The sequence below is a fragment of the Marmota flaviventris genome, chromosome 16 (genome assembly GCF_047511675.1).
Source record: "Marmota flaviventris isolate mMarFla1 chromosome 16, mMarFla1.hap1, whole genome shotgun sequence".
NCBI lineage: Eukaryota > Metazoa > Chordata > Mammalia > Rodentia > Sciuridae > Marmota > Marmota flaviventris.
The window spans coordinates 36,210,347-36,230,538 of record NC_092513.1 but is presented as its reverse complement, the minus strand read 5'-3'; the positions used below and the strand labels follow the sequence as shown (position 1 = coordinate 36,230,538).

General features: G+C 36.4%; 2 protein-coding genes across 7 annotated transcripts in view; one reads left to right on the top strand and one right to left on the bottom strand.

Annotated features, from left to right (window-relative positions):
• C16H18orf21 (chromosome 16 C18orf21 homolog) overlaps window positions 1-20,192 on the top strand; it is a 30,636-nt gene that overhangs the window by 3,511 nt on the left and 6,933 nt on the right. For 2 of the 6 annotated variants that reach the window (XM_071602805.1, XM_071602804.1), the window contains exons 4-5: window positions 698-897; window positions 3,093-3,213. In XM_071602805.1, coding sequence (XP_071458906.1) covers window positions 698-897; window positions 3,093-3,213 — 321 coding nt within the window. Of the gene's footprint in view, window positions 1-697; window positions 898-3,092; window positions 3,572-3,776; window positions 6,962-8,090; window positions 8,261-20,192 lie in introns of those variants that run through there. The other 4 variants (XM_071602803.1, XM_071602806.1, XM_027935658.2 and 1 more) reach the window with 4 other exon arrangements.
• Window positions 8,873-20,192, bottom strand: part of Rprd1a (regulation of nuclear pre-mRNA domain containing 1A) — a 58,615-nt gene continuing 47,295 nt past the window's right edge. The window contains exon 7 of the mRNA XM_027935676.2: window positions 8,873-12,384. Coding sequence (XP_027791477.1) covers window positions 12,235-12,384 — 150 coding nt within the window. The 3' untranslated portion in view covers window positions 8,873-12,234. The remainder of the gene's footprint in view (window positions 12,385-20,192) is intronic.

Below are 20,192 nucleotides of genomic sequence, written 5' to 3'. Positions count from 1 at the left end.
GATTAATCTTTTTAAAAATTTTTTATTAGTTATTGATGGGCCTTTATTTATTGATTAGTTTATATGTGGTGCTGAGAATCAAACCCAGTGCCTTACACATGCTAGGCAAGCAGTCTACCACTGAGCCACAACCCCAGCCTTAAAAATTAATCTTGAAGAGAAAGTCAACCTCTAAAGCTAATGACAGGAATGAAGAGGTGTGAGAATATTTATAATTCATTTGTTTTTATAAATTATTGTATAACTATTTTCAGAATTGCTAAGGATTTAAAGGGGGCACTTAAATTTTCAGTGATATTCTACTGTGTTTTATTGGGAAAAGACTTGAAGTTCATCTGCAAAAAATATTAAATGCCTATTGATTTTACAAAGAACATTCAAATGTTAGAATGTTGTTCCTAGTCTCCTTCCTAATTCCCCCGAAACATGGTTTGTGTTGAGAAACTAGTGAGCTCATTATCTGTAAGGAAAAAAAAAAAGAAAAAACTCTTTTAAAACCAATATGTTTAACCATTAATTTTTTTGTTGAAAATTTTCTAATGTTAAATTTGTCTTTGTCTTATTCGTACTGCTAAATTGCGGTCTCCCAGAGGGCAGCCTATGTGTTATTTATTTCTGTAGCAACCAGACGTAAGAATCCAGGGAACATGTGGTTTATTGAATAAAATATAACCCATGTTTCTTCTTTTTTTGGTAGTTGATTACTTGTAAAACATGCAACAGAACGGTTAAACATCATGGTAAAAGTAGAAGCTTTCTGTCCACATTGAAGAGCAGTCATACCACTCCTACAAGCAAACTCAGCCCTAAGAGACCAGAGAGACAGTCTCCAAGTTTTGCAAACTTCACTCCTAATATGCCTGGCTCCAAAGGCAAGAGCCCAGCATTGATTTTCAGGTATCCTAATTCATCAGTTTTATTTGAATTGTCAGTGTGAACTCAAGAATTTCATCTGATTTCCTCTGTTTATACTTCTGAATATTATATGCAGATCAGGCCTTGGCCCCATTTCACCTCCATACCGTTTTCTTCTCTGATATCACACATTTCTATATCTTCAACTCTCATTTTAGTACATATGAATTCTAAGTACAATACTCTTTCAGTCTCTCCCTGGGTGTATTTTCAACTGCCTGTTAAATATATTCACTCTTACATGTCCAAAACAGCTAACCACTCAGAACTGCCCATCCTCATAGTTCCTTATTCTGTGAATGAACATGTCCTCTCCGATAGTCCTACCTAAAAAAGAAAGGCAGAATAACCGACAACTCCTGTTCCCGTGGTCCTTGTAATAAATTTCTATCTATTCTCATTCCATACTGTTTACATCTGTTTTCCTTTTCCCATCAACTGCTGCTGTTCCTATTCACTTTTTATTAGGACTATTACTGTGATTTCCTAATGGGTCTTTTAGCTTCTAGTTTCAAGCCCTTCTAGTCTGATCATCTTCCTGAAGCACAGCTTTGATTAGCAGCCTTTAATACCTAACTGCAACATATGAATCAAATACTCCAGCATGGCTTTCCAGCCCTTATTATCCAGCACCAACTGACTGTCCATCTTACTTTGCCTTAGTTCATGTTATGTGCCAGGAAAACTGAATCACTCACAGTATACTTTCCTGCTTAAGCCTTTACTTTTGTTCTTTCCTCTATCAGAAATCCTATGGAAATTTGACTAAATAGGGATTTTTCAAATAAGTCTGAATACATGTTTTTATTTTAGTAATTCTTGATTCTTTAATCACTAAGTTTAAATTTAATTCCATAGAAACTATAAAAGGAATCTTGGGACATTTTGCTACAACAGAGAAACTGAGTCTTGAATATTGGTGATGAAATCTAGCAAGGACTGAATTATCTCTGCTTTTGTATTGAATTTTTTATATTGGGCTTGAAGTTTATAAAATTAGGTTAAAAATTAAAATAAAATTTCAAGTCAATTTTCCCTACTTTTGATTTAATTATTTTGATATTTAGTGTAGTAAGAACTCAATAGCAATTTTTACTTTATTGGATAAATGTGGATGAGAGAAAGTTTGGCTTATTTAAAAGAATTAAGTTGCATTTACACAAGACTATAGTTGGCCTTCTGTATCTACTGTTCTGCATCTGTAGATTCAGCCAGTAATAGATTGCATACTGGATTTTATTCAGAAAAATAAAATTATGTCTGTACTGAATATGTACAGACTCTTTGTCTTGTCACTATTCCCTAAATAATACAGTATAAAAACTCTCTAAAGCATTTACCTTGTATTAGGTATTATAAGTACTCTAGAGATGACTTAAACTCTTTAGGAAGGTATGCATAGGTTATATGCAAATACTGAGCCATTTTATGTAAGGGACCTGAGTATCTATGGATTTGGGTATCCATGGTGAGTCCTGGAATCAAGCACCTTGTGAGTAGCAAGGAACCACTGTTCTTCTTAGATGAATAAATGCAAGAATGGTAGATACTGTACATATACCGTATAGATAGGGAATCAAGGGAGAGCTCAGACCCCAGGTAAGGATTCAAGGGGATAGAACACAGTTGGAGGAAATGAAATTAACTCATCCTAGATGGGGAATTATTTATTTAATGGACATTTCTAGATGCTTTCTATGTGCCTGACACTGTCAAAAAGTACTATAATGAGAAATTAGTAATATAATGTCTGCCCTACAGAGCTGACAATCTAGTGGGGAAGATACAGTGGAAAGGTACCTTTGTGTGTTGGTTGAGATCCTTCACTTTGGAGATCTTTCACGTTTGAGCTATGAAAAAGGAATATGTTTTAAAGTCCTTGCTTAGAATTTTATGAATGTTAACTTCAGGCTCAAAGAGAACTCAGATCTGATAACACTGTACCTATAGGCCAACTGCCCTATATACCTCCTAAATGTTGTCCATAGCCTGATATTTCACGAGGAGATGTTTTAAAAATAGGAATGACTTCTGAGTACAGCCACTGCCCATATATAGCCATAATACAAAAGACTAAGAAATTATTGTAGTAGCACTTATCTGTACAGGAAGACTATTTTGTCACTTGTCATTATAACTTAGTTTTTTAAATTTTTTTATCTTTATTTTTTTTTCAGAACACCTACATCTGGACAATCAACACCCATTTGCTCCTCAAGGAGTGTGAAAAAAGGAAAGAAACACTTCTCTCAACTAAAAATGTTGCTTAGTCAGAATGAATCCCAAAAAAATTCAAAGGTAGATTTCAGAAATTTCTTATCCTCTCTATGAAGTCTTTTGGACTTTGAAAATAAGAAATTTTTCTAGTACAATTTCTAATTAATAATATGAAAAGTTTTTTTTTAATTTATTTATTCTTTGAATACATGGAAATTATGCAGACTTTTCTTGGCATTCTTCAGTGTAATAGGGAAAACGTCTCATTAGAGTGAATAACCAAAACATCACAGGTGACCATTGAGGATCAAAAAATACATGAAAGTTCTTGTAAATAGTAAGGATATATGTGGACATTGAATGATAGTATTTTTTTCCTCCTTTAGTTTTAACAGTTTTCATTATGTCATTTTCTTTCAAAATAAAATTGAGAGCTTAATGAGAGGGTCTGTCATTCATGCAGATTTCTTCTGCACCTGTGTAGCCTTATCAGAAAACGAATCCAGTATGTACTATTTTCTCATTCATATACATAGTTATATGAGTAAAATCTTAGCATTATTCCTATTTTGAATGCAAAAGTAAGTACCTTGTACATTCTTTTTTTTTTTTTTCTTTTTTTAACTCTTTTATTTATTTTTTAGGTATAGATGGACACAACACAATGCCTTTATTTTTATGTGGTGCTGAGGATTGAACCCGGGTCCTGGCCGTGCTAGGCAAGCGCTCTACCGCTGAGCCACAATCCCAGTCCCTCGTACTTTCTTTTTTTAGTGGTGTCGGGGATTGTACCCAGGTCCTCATGCATGCTAGGCATGCTCACTAGCACTGAGTCATACTACCAGCCCAACACTCTTGATTTAGGTGATTTACAAGGTACAGAAATTTCCCTTTTATAACTTTCTATTGTTTCTATAGTAATATTTTAAATTTGCTCTAGAGATAACTCATTTCTAGGTCTAAAAACTGTATCAGAACATAAACAGTAACAGTTTTGCTACCTTAAATCTTTCTGAAATTTATAAATGTATACACACATATTTTATTAAAATATAAATTAATTTTAATAAAAATTTATTAAAATTTTATTTTTTAATGATAAACTAAGATTGTACTCCACCTGTCTTAAGCTTTTCGGAAAAGGGAACCTTTACCTGGGCATGGCAGCACATGCTATAATCTCAGCTACTTGTGAGGCTGAGGCAGAAGGATTCTAAGTTCAAGTCCAGCCTCAGCAATTTAGTAAGACCCTATCTCCAAGTGAAAAATAAAAAGGACTGGGAATATAGCTCATTGGTAAAGCACCCCTGGGTTCAAGTCCAAGTACCACAAAAAGAAAACAAAGAAAGAACTATTTATACACTACCAGTGGTAATGGAAGTTGGTACAGCCATTTGGAAAAGACTGGGAATGTGGCTTAGTGGTAGACTGCTTGCTTAGGTTCAGTACCCAGCATTAAATCCCACTCTGGGTATATATCCAAAGGAACTGAAATCTATATGTTGCAGCGATGTCAGCTCTCCCATGTTTGTCTCAAGTGTTATTCACAGTAGTCAAAATATGGAAATGACCCAAGAGCCATCAGTGGACAAATGAATTTTTTAAAGATACCTTTATTTTATAAAGATATAAATAAATAAAGAAAGAAAGATACAAATAAATAAAATAAAGATACCTTTATTTTATTATCTATTTTTATTTATTTATTTATTTATTTGGTACCAGGGATTGAACTCGGGCACTCGACCACTGAGCCACATCCCAGCCCTATTATTAGAGACAGGGTCTCACCTAGTTGCTTAGTGCCTTGCAGTTGCTGAGGCTGGCTTTGAACTCTCAATTCTCCTGTCTCAGCCTCCCAAGCCGCTGGGGTTACAGTTGTGTGCCACTGTGCCTGGCTATTTTTATGTGGTGCTGAGGATTGAACCCAGGGTCTCACACATGTTACACAAGTACTCTACCACTGAGTTATATCCCCAGTCCAACAAATGGAGTTTTTGGGGGGTTGGGAGGTACTGGGGATTGAACTCAGGGGCACTCGACCACTGAGCCACATTCCCAGCCCTACTTTTATTTTATTTAGAGACAAGGTCTCTCTCTCAAAGGTCTCTGAGTTGCTTAGCACCTCACCATTGCTGAGACTGGCTTTGAACTTGCCATCCTCCTGTCTCAGCCTCCCAAGCCAATGGGATAACAAACTGCACCACCATGACCGAACAACAAATTGATTTTTAAAATATGAAATACATAGTGGAATACTATTCAGCCTTTTAAAAGCAGGAAATTCTATCATTTGCTACAACATGCATGAACCTGCAGGACATCCTGCTAAGCGAAATAAGCGGGGCACAGAGAGACAAATCTTGTATTTTCTCATGTGGATCCAAAACAGTTGAACACAGAAGTAGAGAATAGAATGGTGGTTACCAGAGGCTGAGAGAGAGATTGTTCAAAGGATACAACATTTCAGTTAGGATTAAGTTAATGTATACTTAAAAATAACTAAAAGATTTTAAATATAGTCACCACAAAGAAATGATAAATATTTGATATGATGCATGTCCATCAGCTTGATTTAATCCACAGTGTACACATGTAATGAAACATCACATTGTACCCTGTGACCATATATAATTACTTGTAAGAATAAAATAATAAAATGGATGCACAAGAACGCCATGTTTGGTGAATCTCATAAGTTGTACTGAAAAAGAAAAATAAGTAAAAAATACTTTGAATATTAATCTGGTTCCTCTCTGCTGCTTGAAAGTTTGAAACTTAAATTTTCATGTATTAGGGCCTGCCTCACAAACTGAAAGGCTAAGATTAACCAGTTGGAAATTATGCTAACAAGAACAAGCACCACAACAATGGCAAACAGGGACAGGCTTTCCCTTTGAATCCACAAACATCTACCACTACCATTCTTAATTGGGCTTCTGACCACCTTAGGCTCATAAAACACTGAAAAGCTGAGGAAGGATTCTGCAATGGATAATCTTAGGAAACATGTGCCTCTTACTGCTCACTACTGACCAGTTGGCACTATTTTCAAAGCTGTGAGCAACCCATCAAACTCTTCATTAAGTCAGATAGCAGAGGCTGGAGTTGTTCAGTGGTAGAGCACTTGCCTAGCATGTGTTAGTCACTGAGTTTGATTCTTGGCACCACATAAAAATAAATAAAATAAAGGTATTGTGTCCATCTACAACTAAAAAAAAAAGCAATGTTTTTCAATTCATCTTCCAACCCTGGTCAAATAGTGATGACTTCCTGAAGTTCTTATTTTATTCATAAGAGATAGAAAAACATTCAGAATGCATGTTTAAGGATATGGCATGAGTTGAGACATAATGAATACTCAAGAGTTCTTTCCCCCACCCCCAGACAGGGTCTCACTAAATTGCCCAAGCTGTCCTCAGCCTCCAAGTCAGGCATTATAGGTGTGTGTGTAAGCAACTTAGCAAGACCCTGTCTCAAAAAATATAAAGGGTGAGGGATATGGTTCAGTGGTTAAGCACCCCTTGGTTCAATTCCCAGCATTGGAAAAAGAAAAAAAATTATAACTTTAAAAATACCTGTCTAACTATTTTTAGATGTATCTGAACAAGCCAATGGCTCTGAGTCAAGTCCCTTTATATTTTTTGAGACAGAGTCTCACTAAGTCGCTTAGGGCCTCACTAAATTGCCAAGGCTGGCCTTGAATTTGCAATCCTCTTGTCTTAGCCAAATTGTTTTTTGAGTTAAGATATACGTGTTGTGTAGTATACATTTGGTAACTTTTAACTATAATCTGACTATTAAATACATTGACATTGTTGTGCATATGTTACCACCAATCATCTCTAGAACGTTTTTTAACTTCTGAAGGCTGGGGTTGGGGCTCAGCAGTAGAGCGCTTGTCTAGCATGTGCAAGGCACTGGATTCGATCCTCAGCACCACCTCAGTTCAATCCCTGAAACGAGGCGGGGGCGGGGGGAAACACCACAACAAAATACTTCACATAACATCCTTCCACAAGCACCCATCTTTCAATGGTGCTTTTAGTTGTTTTTTTTTTTAATTTGAATACTTGCATAATTTTAATTTCTTTAACCTGTTATGCAAAACATAGACTTGGTGATAGTGGGGCTGCTACCCCATATATCAATATAAAAAGCAGCCTCATGGTTACAGAGTATAGGATTGGAACTACGCTCAGAATTGCGTTTGAATCTTAGTTCAACATTTGGTTTGTCATGAGTCCTGCTGAACTTACACTGTCTTAGTTACCCATATGTAAAATGGCATAATCAATCTATCACAGAGCATATCACAGTACTTAGAACAGTTCCTGGTGCATAGAAAGCATTCTTACTTGTGTGAGCTGCTTTCTCAGTCAAGCTTTTTTGCCACTATGACCAAAAGACCGGAGAAGAACAATTTTAGGGGAGGAAACATTTATTTGGGGGCTCATTGTTTCAGAGGTCTAAGTCCATATAAGGCTGGCTCCATTTCTTGGGGTTTGAGGTGAGGCAGAACATCATGGTGAAAGAGTGTGGTGAAGGGAAACAGCTGGGAACATAGCACACAAGAAGCACAAAGAAAGACTCCACTTACTAGATACAAAATAGACACCCCAATGATCCACCTCTTCCAACCATACCCTATCTGCCTTCAGTTACCACTCAGTCAATCCCTACTAGATTAATTCACTGATTGGGTTAAGGCTTTCATAACCCAATTATTTCAACTCTAAGTCTTCTTGCATTTTGGTGGGGGACACCTCACATCCAAACTATAAAAGCTGCCATTATTATATCAAGTATGCTTTGTAGGGCATTGTTTCTCAAAATACTGTCCATTAATTACATGTGTCAAAAGATTTGTATGACTTGTTTTAAAACGTAGATTTTTTGATCTATTTCTAATCTTTTGAAAACATAATCTCTGAATAAAAACCTACTATTGTGGACAGGGAGAAATGGATAGGAATGAAAAGTACCTGAATTCAAGTAAAGTGACCAGATGTCATCTCGGAAAGGATTACCAGGGATATTATCCAGAGGACTACATCTCCCAAACTTTCTAAGTCAAAAGAATCAGAAAGTTTTGACTCTATAGATATATCTTCCTTTTGCAAATTCCCCAAAGTTTAATAAAAGAAGTTTGGCAAACACTGTTCTAGAGAGTCCCATAGGTTTTTAGTATTCTCCAAATTTGCTTTGAATTCAAGGTGTGACAAGAGAGCATGTGTGCTAGGCAATTAAAGGTACCAAGTCAATCTGTTTACTTGAAAGCATGTAATAAGCACTAGTAAGCACCAGGTCACAAAAGGTCTTGTTCTCTGCCCCAAAGGAACCTGCTACAGTGAACTGTAAACCCATATTTTATTACCTGGAATTATTTAAATCATGAAGCAAGTTGCAGATTTCAAAGTTGGTTCAGAGCAGCAGTTATTCACATGTGGTCCCTAAACCCAGCAGCATCAGCATGAAGTTGTTAGAAAAGTGAACTATTAGGTCTCACTCCAACTTACTGAATCTGTGTATAGCTCCCAGCCATCAACAGTTTTAATGCTCCAGGTGATTCTGATGGTTCCTCAAGTTTAGGACCACTGGCCAAGTCCAGCAATCTCCTCAGCATTTCTTTGCCATTATATCACTGAACACTTCCAGGACTTTGCTTCCCTCCTAGTCCATTATTTCCCGCCACCCCCACATCCAATAATTCAGATTCACAAAAACAACCTACACAATAAACCTTGAAAAGAACATAAAACTTTATTAAGAACATCTTATACTGTAATCAGATACAGCCAAAGAAAAGGGGTAAACAAACAGGGAGAGTTCATCTTCCCATGTGCTACTGCCACCTCAGAACAGACTCATGTGGATGGCTGGAATTATAGTTGGCAACAAATGCTCTGTATAAATAAACTCATCAAGTAACACAATGTTCCCTTTCTATACAGAGAAGAACTGGGTTTACACTTTAAAAAGCTTTGATATAGTGCAACAGCTATGAAACAAGACTACATCTTTAGGAGCTATTTCTTAATAGAATACAAAGCAGTTTAGTAACTTTATGTTATTTCATATTATGTAAATTTTTAGAATGGAAAATTCAGAAAGGACCTTCTATCTTTCCCTAAAATAAGTTAATTCGTACTTTTGAGGTTTTTTTTTTTTTTCTTTCTCTCTAAAGAGTTCTCAGAACCAGTTCAGTAACTATACTGCAAAAGATGAGTTGCTCATCTACAGTGACAACTGACAACCTAAGTTTGTTCTTTTAATTTTGCAAATCAAGATGACTGGGTCACCCCAGCTTTTGCTGATTCTGAAGGATTTCTTATAGAAAAACCCTGATTCGGAGTGCATGTGAAAGAGGTACCAAAAAAGTTGCATTTGGAATGGTTTTCCTTAAGGGAGGGTGGCTGTTGAGCACAACTGACTTTCTCAGACTCCAGGTTCTCCCCTATGGACTTTTACTTACTGTGATGGAAGGAGCAGAGGGAGTGCCAGGGAATCTGTTCAGACTGCCACTCCAGCAACTCTCTGCACTGTTTGTGGAGAAAAGAGTGATAGTATCCATTCAAACCACAGTACCCCTACTGCAAGTATGGTGACATGCTTTTCTCTTGAGGGGCCAGGCCAAACTGCACTCAGATGCATGATTTGCCTCAGGTACACAGTGAACAAAATGCTCATGATTTAGAATTTGGTATTACAGTATCCCACCTAACCCCATTTCTTGAAAAAATTTAGCCTTCTTTATAGGAAGGAAGACTATTCACTGCTAAGGCTTACCATGTTAACTATCATAAGGCCGAAAACATGACTAAAGCAGACTATTGTATGTGTTCAGTTAGTGGACTAACCAACAACTGAGGTTTGTGGAGGACTGGTCAAGGGGTGGGATTCAGGTTCTTGAGTACTATCACTTATCACAAATCTCATCAAGCTCTTTAAAAAAATAATGCATTTTTATCATAAATATTTAGAGCAGATACTGGCATCAAAATCAGTATCTAAGTTAGAAGTCTGTCTTAAATGGTGAAAATATTCCAACAAACTTCTAAAAGATTTCAAATCTTTCCAGGAGTACACAGTTTATAAATTAGTTTTAAATGGAAAAAATATATATTCTGAATGGATAAATCACCACTTTAGCAGATCATAAATAAGGTCAAGATATTGAAAATAAGTTAACATACAAGTTCTTGCTTTCACATTAATAACAACAAAAAATCTAACTTACTTGGTATACTTTCACAGCAGGTATAACCAGGTTTTGTAATTGTGCATTTGTTACCTCTTCCCCTTTGCTCTTTTCTTCTATTTCCTATACCTAGGGACAGAGGTACACAGCACAGGCAGATACCCCAATGTGCGGTTCTGGCTGCCGCACACCATTTCCTTGCTTAGAGTGATGTTATTACAAATGCTGGTCAGGATCTATGATTAGTAATTTATCAACCATATTACAAGTTAAGTACATTCATGGTTAAGTGGATTAGGTTCCCAGGTGAGCTTTCAATAGTAATGTGCATAGGGAACCTAACTACTACTGTTTCTGTGAGAAAATGTGTCCTAACTACCAAAGTTGTCTAAAACACTTTGGAATGTAAGACATTTATGGATGGGACTATTTTATATGCATCTGTTTTAGAAATAGGTCAAATTGTAAAAATCACTGTTTCCAGAACTACAGTCTATCAAAACTAAATTTTGCCTTCTCTTTCACATGTGAACTAATTTTAACTATAATCTCTAATACTGAGAAACAAAGTGAAGCCATTTAGAATAGTGAGACATAATTGGCTTGTGGGATTTAAAAGATGTTTTATTGACTATCTACTTTGAAATTGCCTACAATGAGAAACGTCTAATGTAAAGCAATGGATGAGAAAAATGTTTATCCTAAGTCATTATTGAATACAAATCCACAGCTTAACAATATGATTTAAAAAGAAAGCTGGAGAGCATGCAAATGCTCTAACACACAGGGTTAGAAATAAAAGGTAAAAGTACATTTGTTTTGTATTTACATCTGTAAATATACAAATATAAAATTTACCAGATCTACCCTGTAGTGTAGCACTCTTAATTTCCAAATATACAGTCATTCAAAAACTTGAAGGGAACATTAAAAATGTCCCAGGCTACTTTACTGAACATTAATGAATATCGAGTTCTTGTACTATTAGAGCTAAAAATACTACTGTTTTTTAAGTTATACAGCTGAGGGAATAATAAAAGTATCATTTCATGTTTCTTTTAATCCCATAGATAGCTTTTTTTATCAAAGGGATCAATTATGTTAAAAGGAGACTGATTTGACAAATAGAAATCAGTTCCAGAACCAAAGTTGTTCTCTTGGTAGAGTCTCAAAATTCATAGCATTTTCATATTAATCTATTCAAAAAATTCTAAACAGTATAATCAAAGGAGTCCCTATTTCACAATCTTTTTAGTCTATGATGGCAGTTGAAATAGAACTCCTACAATGCTATCTGAAAAGTTCTCTAGACTTCGATCTGACCCTACAAGTGGCATCCATGTTTAGTGTTAAATTACTGACCTCTAGAGAGTAAGGAATCAAAAGTAGGGAGAGGCACAGAACCGATATTTGGGTTGGGGAGAAGGATGAAGATTAAGTTGGAACATTTAGTCCCTTCTATAATCAAGTCCTAACTATACCATAATAAAGTCTCAACCAACTCCTGATTAGTTCTTCCCCTTTAGGAATTAGATAGTATACAGTGATTAGATACTGAAAAAAGAAAATAATGAAAAACAATTGAAAATACATGAAGAAATAGAAACATGGACTTTCTCACAAGGCCCTGGATCAAAAAAATTTACAAAAAGATTGTTTGAAAATAATCACTATGTGAGCTTATTAATACACAGAGATCATCACTTTGTTTAAACTAAGTCATGTTAACTTACTAATAAAATAGTAAACAAATCAACATTTTAAACAATTTTATAAATTACTTGTCGCTTCTTTTGTTAGTATCACTCTCTCAACAATATACAAAAATAACGCTACAGGACTATCCACCTAACCCGTCTCCATGTCTTGCAAAGTCCTGGGCCCTGGAAAGAAACTGGTCGTCAATCTTCACTGTAGATGTCCCCCGCAAAGGGCAGGTGCATGTGGCTGCCAGTGACATTGGGCAATCGAGATAAGTCTGGCAGGCTCTGGATCCGGGACCTGAGTTCTTTGCGCACCAGGGAAACTCTGGCTAACTTGCGCTTGTATTCCTGTAACAGCAAATTATTTTTGTTAGTATTCAGGGACTCAAAGAGCTATCTAGCATATGCTCTGCATAAAATCTGATACTGTGCCAAATTTTAAAAAGACTACTCTTTGAGTTTTAGTATCCAAAGAGGGATACTACAATCTTTAACTGCAGTTTCACACATGTACAAAGAAAACTAACATTGATATGCTTAACATTAGCATATAAGATTCTCAGGTATTCTTGAGTTTGGACAAGAAAAATTACAGCTAGGCGTGGTGATGCACACCTGTAATCCCAGCAGCTCGGGAAGCTGAGGCAGGATTGCAAGTTCAAAGCCTGCCTCAGCAAAAGCGAGGTACTAAGCAACTCAATGAGACCCTGTTTCTAAAAAAAAAATAAAAATAGGGCTGGGGATGTGGCTCAGTGGTTAATCCCTGGGTTCAATCCCTGGTACCAAAAAAAAAAAAAGAAAAATGAAAAAATACATGTTCATTTTCACAAACACAAGCTGAAATTTAGCACTGTTTTCAATTGTGAACATTGGCAACAAACTACAGTAGTTATTATCATACCAGTGACTTTGTCTCTAACAGAAACCAGTTGCTTCATATTACATTACAGCTACAGCTATCTTGAATTACTGTTTACATCTACCACTGAATGTTATTAATAAGAAAGCATATATTATTGGACAAATTTTATAAGTGTGATAGCTTTAATTCAATAACTTGTTTCCCTTATAATGCTATGAATTTTATTTTATGCATTTATAAATGTTAACTTGAGAAGGTATTCTGGCTTCACCAGAATGGAAACTAAAGGCCCAAAAATAGGTAAGGAGACTTCTGGTTCAGCAGCAGCCCACCTATCCCCTCCTTGATTCATACTCAAAGGAATTAAAATCAGCATAATACAGTGACACAGCCACATCAATGTTTATAGCAGCTAAATTCACAACAGCTGGACTATGGAACCAACCTAGGTGTCCCTCAATAGATGAGTGAATCAAGAAAATGTGGTATATATATTCAATGGAATATTACTCAGCTTTAAAGAAGAGTAAAATTATGTCATTTTCCAGTAAATGGTTGGAGAATATCATGCTAAGCAAAATAAGCCAATCCCACAAAACCAAAGGCCGAATGTTTTCTGTAATATGTGGATGCACAATAAGATGGAGGGCACTAGGGAAGAATAGTGTTACCTAAGATTAGGTAGAGGGAAGTGATGAGAGGGGAAAGAAGGGATGAAATAGGAAAGATAGTAGAATGCAATAGACATTATTTCTTTATGTATATGTGACTACATTACCAGTATGATTCTGCAACATGTACGCTCAGAAAAGTGAGTAATTATATCCCATCTATGTATGATATATGAAAGTGCATAAATGCATTCTATTGTCATGTATAACAAAATTTAAAAAATTAAATTTAAAAAATAGGTAAGTACAGGAAAGCCTACAAACAAAACAGTCCAAGGAAGCAGAAGTCTATTGGTCCAGTTATGTCCACATGTCCCTACATTTCCAATTTATCCTGAAGGTCAAGATGCAGTAAAAGTTAATTTAACATCAATCTATAATCTCAAGATATGATTTGTTTTCCTCTTGCTTTCTCCCCCTAACCAGTGATATACCCTGGAATGCGAGATAGGTTTCAGTATGGTAGCTCAGAGTGACATACAAAAGATAAGCACCAAGGTCAGTTCTGGTTGCATACTTCAACAGAACCTCCTGTTACATACCTACACGTCTGGTACATTTTTTGCTCACGGCAAGCTGCTACAGTGTAGCCATCTCTCTGAATCACATTAGTAAGCCTATATATATTATATATGACTTCAAATATAAAAGCATCCAGGTAGGCTACTCTTCAAAGTCTATCTTAAAAAGTCAAGTACAGTGGCATGTGCCCAGTAGTTCCAGCTATTTGGGAAGCTGAGGTAAGAAGATCCCTTGAGGCCAGGATCCAAGACCAACCTGGGCAACACAGCAAGACCCTGTCTCAAGAGAAAACATATATATTTTAATTCTTTGATTCAAATGATATGTGGCAATTAAAAGTCTTCGGTCAGATGGCTACACTACACAAAAATTAGTAAAAATAAACAAAAGCTTCCATTTATTCCAAGTCCATTATATACCTAGCATTAAAATCTGAACACATATCAGCATCCTTTCAATAATCCCATGAGAAATTATTCTTCATAAGCGTATGAAATAATCAACAAAATATGAACAAAAGTTGTAGTCAAATGCTTTCTATCACTCTAACAAGCAAGATTTAAATACCTGCAGTAAACTTTTGGATATTAGCTTGAAGGACAAATGAAACTTTAAAATTTTTTTTTATATTTTTAGTTGTAGATGGACATAATACCTTTATTTATTTGTGTGTTGTTGAGGATTGATCCCAAGGCTTCACATATGCTAGGTGAGCATTCAACCACTGAGCTACAGCCCCAGTCCCTCAGATGAAACCTAACAATTACCTGACTGTATTAATCAGGCAATAGTCCTGAAAGTTTTAAACTGATTCAGTGGTGGTCTAAAAAAAGATTCAGAGAGTTCAGCCGCGTTTCTCTGGCAATGATTCTTACAATAATATATATGTATTACTTTGGTTCTGATGTACACTTTATAATACTCCTCTTAGACCAGAACCGTCACAAAACCATGCAGGTGTTGTTTTAGACCGCAAGGTGTTGTCATGGCAGTCTGACAAGTAACAGGTGCATGTTTAAGCAGTGAAGATACATTGTTGAACAAAACAGGTGAAGTCTCCTGTCTTCATAAAACTAACATTTCAAGGGGAGGGGACATAAATATTATTTCAGATATAAACACAATGTCAAAATAAATAAATAAATAAAACTAAGGCCAGGCACAGTGGCACATGGCTAGAATTCCACTGACTCAAGAGGCTGAAGCAGGAGGATCCCAAGTTCAAGGCCAGCCTCAGCAACTTAGTGAGGCCCCAAGCAATTCAGTGAGACCCTGTCTCAAAATAAAAGGGGGGTGGGCTGAGGCTGTGGCTCAGTGGCAGAGCGCTTGCCTAGCATGTGTGAGACACTGGGTTTGATCCTTAGCACCACATTAAAATAAATAAAGGCATTCTGTCCATCTACTACAAAAAAAAAAATAATAAATAAGTAAAAATAAAAGGGAGGTGAGGGTGTGTGCTGGGGATGTGGCTCAGTGGTTAAGCATCCCTACTTCAATACCTGGTACCATGAAGTATGTATTATTAAGTATATACTTCAACGTGTGTGTGTGTGTGTGTGTGTGTGTGTGTGTGTGTGTGTCCCAGTGTAGCTGACATCTAGAACATGATACAAACTTTTTAGAACCCCAGAAGTCTTTGTCATACTACTTTTCCCAACTTTTTCTTTTTTTCAGTATTGGGGACTGAACCAAGGGTGTTTGTTAGGCAACTGCTCTACCACTGAGCTACATACCTAGCCCTTTTGTTTTGAGACAGTATCTAAGTTGCTGAGGGTGTCCTTGAACTTTCGATCCTCCTATCTCAGTCTCCCAATTTGCTAAGATTATAGGCATGTGTCACTGTACCAAGTTTACTTTTCCCAACTTTTAATCACTATTTTCCAAACTTAAATTGGGTTAAGGGCCATCCTTGATAATGTCTGTATAAGTCACCTACACTCTTATTTAAGATTTTGTATCTAAGTCAACTCACTTTTTAAAAAAAATTTTTTTTTTCTTTTTTAACATCTATGCAATCACAGTTTGTCCATCTTGGTTTTGACCCACATATTAAACATTGGCGTTAAATGTTCTCAGGCAACACTACAGCATGGGAAACACTGCCAAACCCCATTCTTCTCAACTCTGACTGCTAACAAGTCGCTCCACTTCTCCCTGCAATCTTCCTCAGTCAACAAGGCCTACATCTATCCTTCATTTACCAATTCACCCTATACTTGCCCATGTCATCACTACTACCCTAAAGCATGTAGTCTCTCACAATCCTCAAGTCAGTGTTTTCAGTTCCTGCTTCACACCAAGGCTCACCTCCATTGGTAAAAACCCAAGTCTCTTCATTGGTAAAAACCCAATTCTTCTTCAATTTTTTACTCACATATTATAATTCTGGTATACTTTTCCACTTTGTCTAAAAGTCCTTCCCTATCTCTGCCACCTTCACTTCAGGCTCCCAAATAAAACTACTTCTGCATTGCCAAATGTTTGTCTGTTGTCCTTATCTTCTCAAAGGCAGGAGCCTTATTTATATTGACATCATACTTCAACACTAGTGAATTAGAAGGTGTTGATCTGCCTTGCTGGCACTGCAAGTGAGTCAGAGGTAGCTTGCAATCTGAACCATTAGAAAAACTTCTATACAGCTAATACTTAGTATATACCAAGTACACAAACCTTACATATTTTCTAAGACCTACAAGAAGACTAAACACTGCCACAGAAACTTTTTCCACTCTAGCCTCAAACTATGATGTGCTATTACTTGATTTTTTTGTTTCTGTTGTTTTTTAGCCCAAGTTATTTCTGAACTTAACTGCTACCATTTTCTAGTTTCATTTCATATCCATTAGAGGGAAATGTACTTTATATAAATCTGTTTCCTTCAGCATCCAGGAAAGAACTGAGGGTTAACAGCCCCTCCACCCACATCAATACTCCATCAAGTCGGGAGATCTGAATGAAGTACTGCCTCCTTAGTGTACTACCAAAGAAACTTGGGCAAGGACTACCTATAATCATCTTAGATATACTTTTTTTCCCCTTTAGTTGTAGATGGACATAATACCTTTATTTATTTATTTTCATGTGTTGCTGAGGATCGAACCCAGTGCCTCATACTCATGAGGCAAGCACTCTGCCACTGAGCCACAATCCCAGCCGTTAGATGCTTTCTTTATACAAATAGGGGTATATTTTACAGAGTTGAGACTTAAATAAATTAATATGAAAGTTTTAAAATTATAAGGTGCTATATAATTGTGGTGCTATATAATTCTGGGATGGCATCAACAGGTGTATACCCAGCTATGCTGCCATTTTCTTAAAGATGCTAATAATTTTGCTCTTCTCTTTCACATATAATTGTTGACATGGAGAATTTCAATTGCATCCACATGGGGATCTTTAGGACCCAATTAAAGGCTGTGACTAATTCCAAGCCACATGCTTACTGTATTTTAAACCCACTGCTGCAGATCATTTGTTGCAACACAAAGAGAAATGCACCAAATCAGAAAGCTGAATCCTGATTCTAGTGAGCTAGCTATGTGTATTTCACTGAGATTTCAGGAAACTGTGAAAAACAAGTTAGGTAAAGGTCAGAGTCTTTCCCTCTCTTCTCTTTCTCTCACTTTTTATTTGTAAAATCCACCCTATCCAACTATAACAACATGATTAAGCTGGGCAATATCCAGTGTAAAAAAAAAAAAAAAAATATATATATATATATATATATACATATACATATAAATAATCTCCTAGAACTTTTTTTTTTCCAGCAAACAGTTGACATCCTACCATGATCATTAAAGATTTTCCATCCCAAGGATGGCACACACATGTAATCCCAGGTACTTAGGAAGCTGAGACAGGAGGATTGCTAATTCAAGGCCAGACTCAGCAACCTAGCAAAACACGATCTCAAGAGGAGAAAGTAGGGGAAAGGCTAGGGAGGTAGTTCAGTGTTAGACTGCATTGGGGTTAAGTTCCCATTGCTGGGGCAGAGGACATGACTGGGGACCAGACACTTTTTGCCCAACAGTATTTCTTAAAAATGGAGACAGTTATATATTTATCTCCACATAACACTTATTTCCACAGAATTCCGTAAGTTGCATCTATATAAACATCCAATCAATGTAATTTCTCCTGCAAATCTTAATAGATATCCTTACTTTTAAACCTAATTCCTCCAGTTCTGGCTACTTAAATCAAAAACAGAAGAATGTTGAAATAAATTTTAACTAAATATTTGGAGAATTAAAATAAGTGGGTTCTTGGATTTAAAAAGAACAAATTGATGTTAAAGGTAAAACTAATCATCTTCCACTCAAAGATGGTAGGGAGACATAATCTTCAGAATGCATTATCTTCACAATCCGGATTCCTTCTATCTGTTCTGTTGACCCCTTCGTGGTTTTGTTCATATATTTCATCATGTCCTTTGCGTCTCTTAAAGAAGTTAACATACAAGTCTTCCTTAAGCCACTGGCTTTGACATAACTATTAAAAAGCTTTCTCATTTTTTTAAATCCACCAAATCTTACTTTTGCTTCATTTTGCTTGCCTTGGGATTGATTTTCCTTGCTGGGTTAGACAGGAAAAGTTAATTGGGGTATTGGTCAAGACACACACACACACACACACACACACCACTATTCAAAACAAGGCTAAGAGAGTTTCCAAGACTGTAAAGATTAGTCAATTCTGTTACCATCCCTAGGGGACAGAGTGCAAAGCACATGAAGATCTCAATGGTTTGCTCTTGACGAAACATGGTCAAACTTTGCATCTAATATTGGAATTCATGATTTTTAAAAATATAATATAGCAAATACATTCTCATTTCTTTTCATGTTACCCAGAACCTCCTGGATGGAATTTTCCTTTTCTTCCTGGATTGTGGGAAAATATTACCTCTTATTAGAAATTATTTGGTGCAAATGAATGTCATCTACAAAACTGTACTGCTTCCTTTACTTTATTTCAGGACTTACTATCATTCTCTCAACAATTCATATACTGCAAGATTTCATTAACCTTCTAGATTGTTAACAAAAATGTTGAAAAAACATAATGTTGTATCAGGTTTTCTGCAAGAAACTCAATGCCTCAATGGCTATTGACTGAGTTTTAAAAACCAATACACTATAGCTACTACATTCCCATGTGCTTTCTAAATGCCAACCATTGTTCTACACTCTCCATTTAATCCTCATTGGTAGAGATTACACTAACCATGTGTTACAGATGCCAAAGTTGAATCACAATAAACCACTGGTATCTTCATCCAAAGTCAATATTAAGAAAAAGGGCTCAAAACTATAGACAGGCTGGTTTCAGGATCCTTATACTTTATATTATCCTGCTTCTCATATTCTGGAGTTATTTTGGGAATGGGTAAATCTGTCATTATAACATCCCTGGCATTAATAATGAAGGAGAGTTGTAATTGTCTCATGAATAACAGCATATGGGCCTTGAGATTTTTTAAAAATGAGTATACTAGCAACAACAAACAGGGGGAAAGATGAGGGCCTAAGACTAACCCAATCAGCAGTGGTGCACATTCCAGGAAAAATGAACCCACTGACAAAAAAATTTTTTGGAGGGGTGGCTACTGGGAATGGGTTCCAGAGGCACTTCACCACTGAGTTACATTCCCAGGCTTTTTTATTTTTTAAAAAAGGATCTAAGTCGCTGAGACTGGCATTGAACTTGAGATCCTCCTGTCTCAGCCTCACCTGCTGCTAGGTTTATAGGGGTGCACACCACCATACCTTGCAACAATTACCATTTCTGATCTTGAGAGTAGTGGCAGTGGAGACGTGGATAAGCCAGGAGCTGACAGGCAGCATAAAAAGTTGGCTGTTTCTCTATTACCTAGGCAACTTTAAAATCAAGAGATGCAACTTTACGAAGTGGCATATAACATTTCCTCATTACTGAGACTTAAAGGAGGAAGCTGACTTAATTGTTATCTTTAGGTCTCCCTGTCTTAATCTATATTGCAGAGTTACTAAAGAATCACACTGATCTCAGGGTTATGTCATCTAAGCTGATGTTTCTCAAATTGGATGTCCCATGGAACAGTGTTCCACATGGTC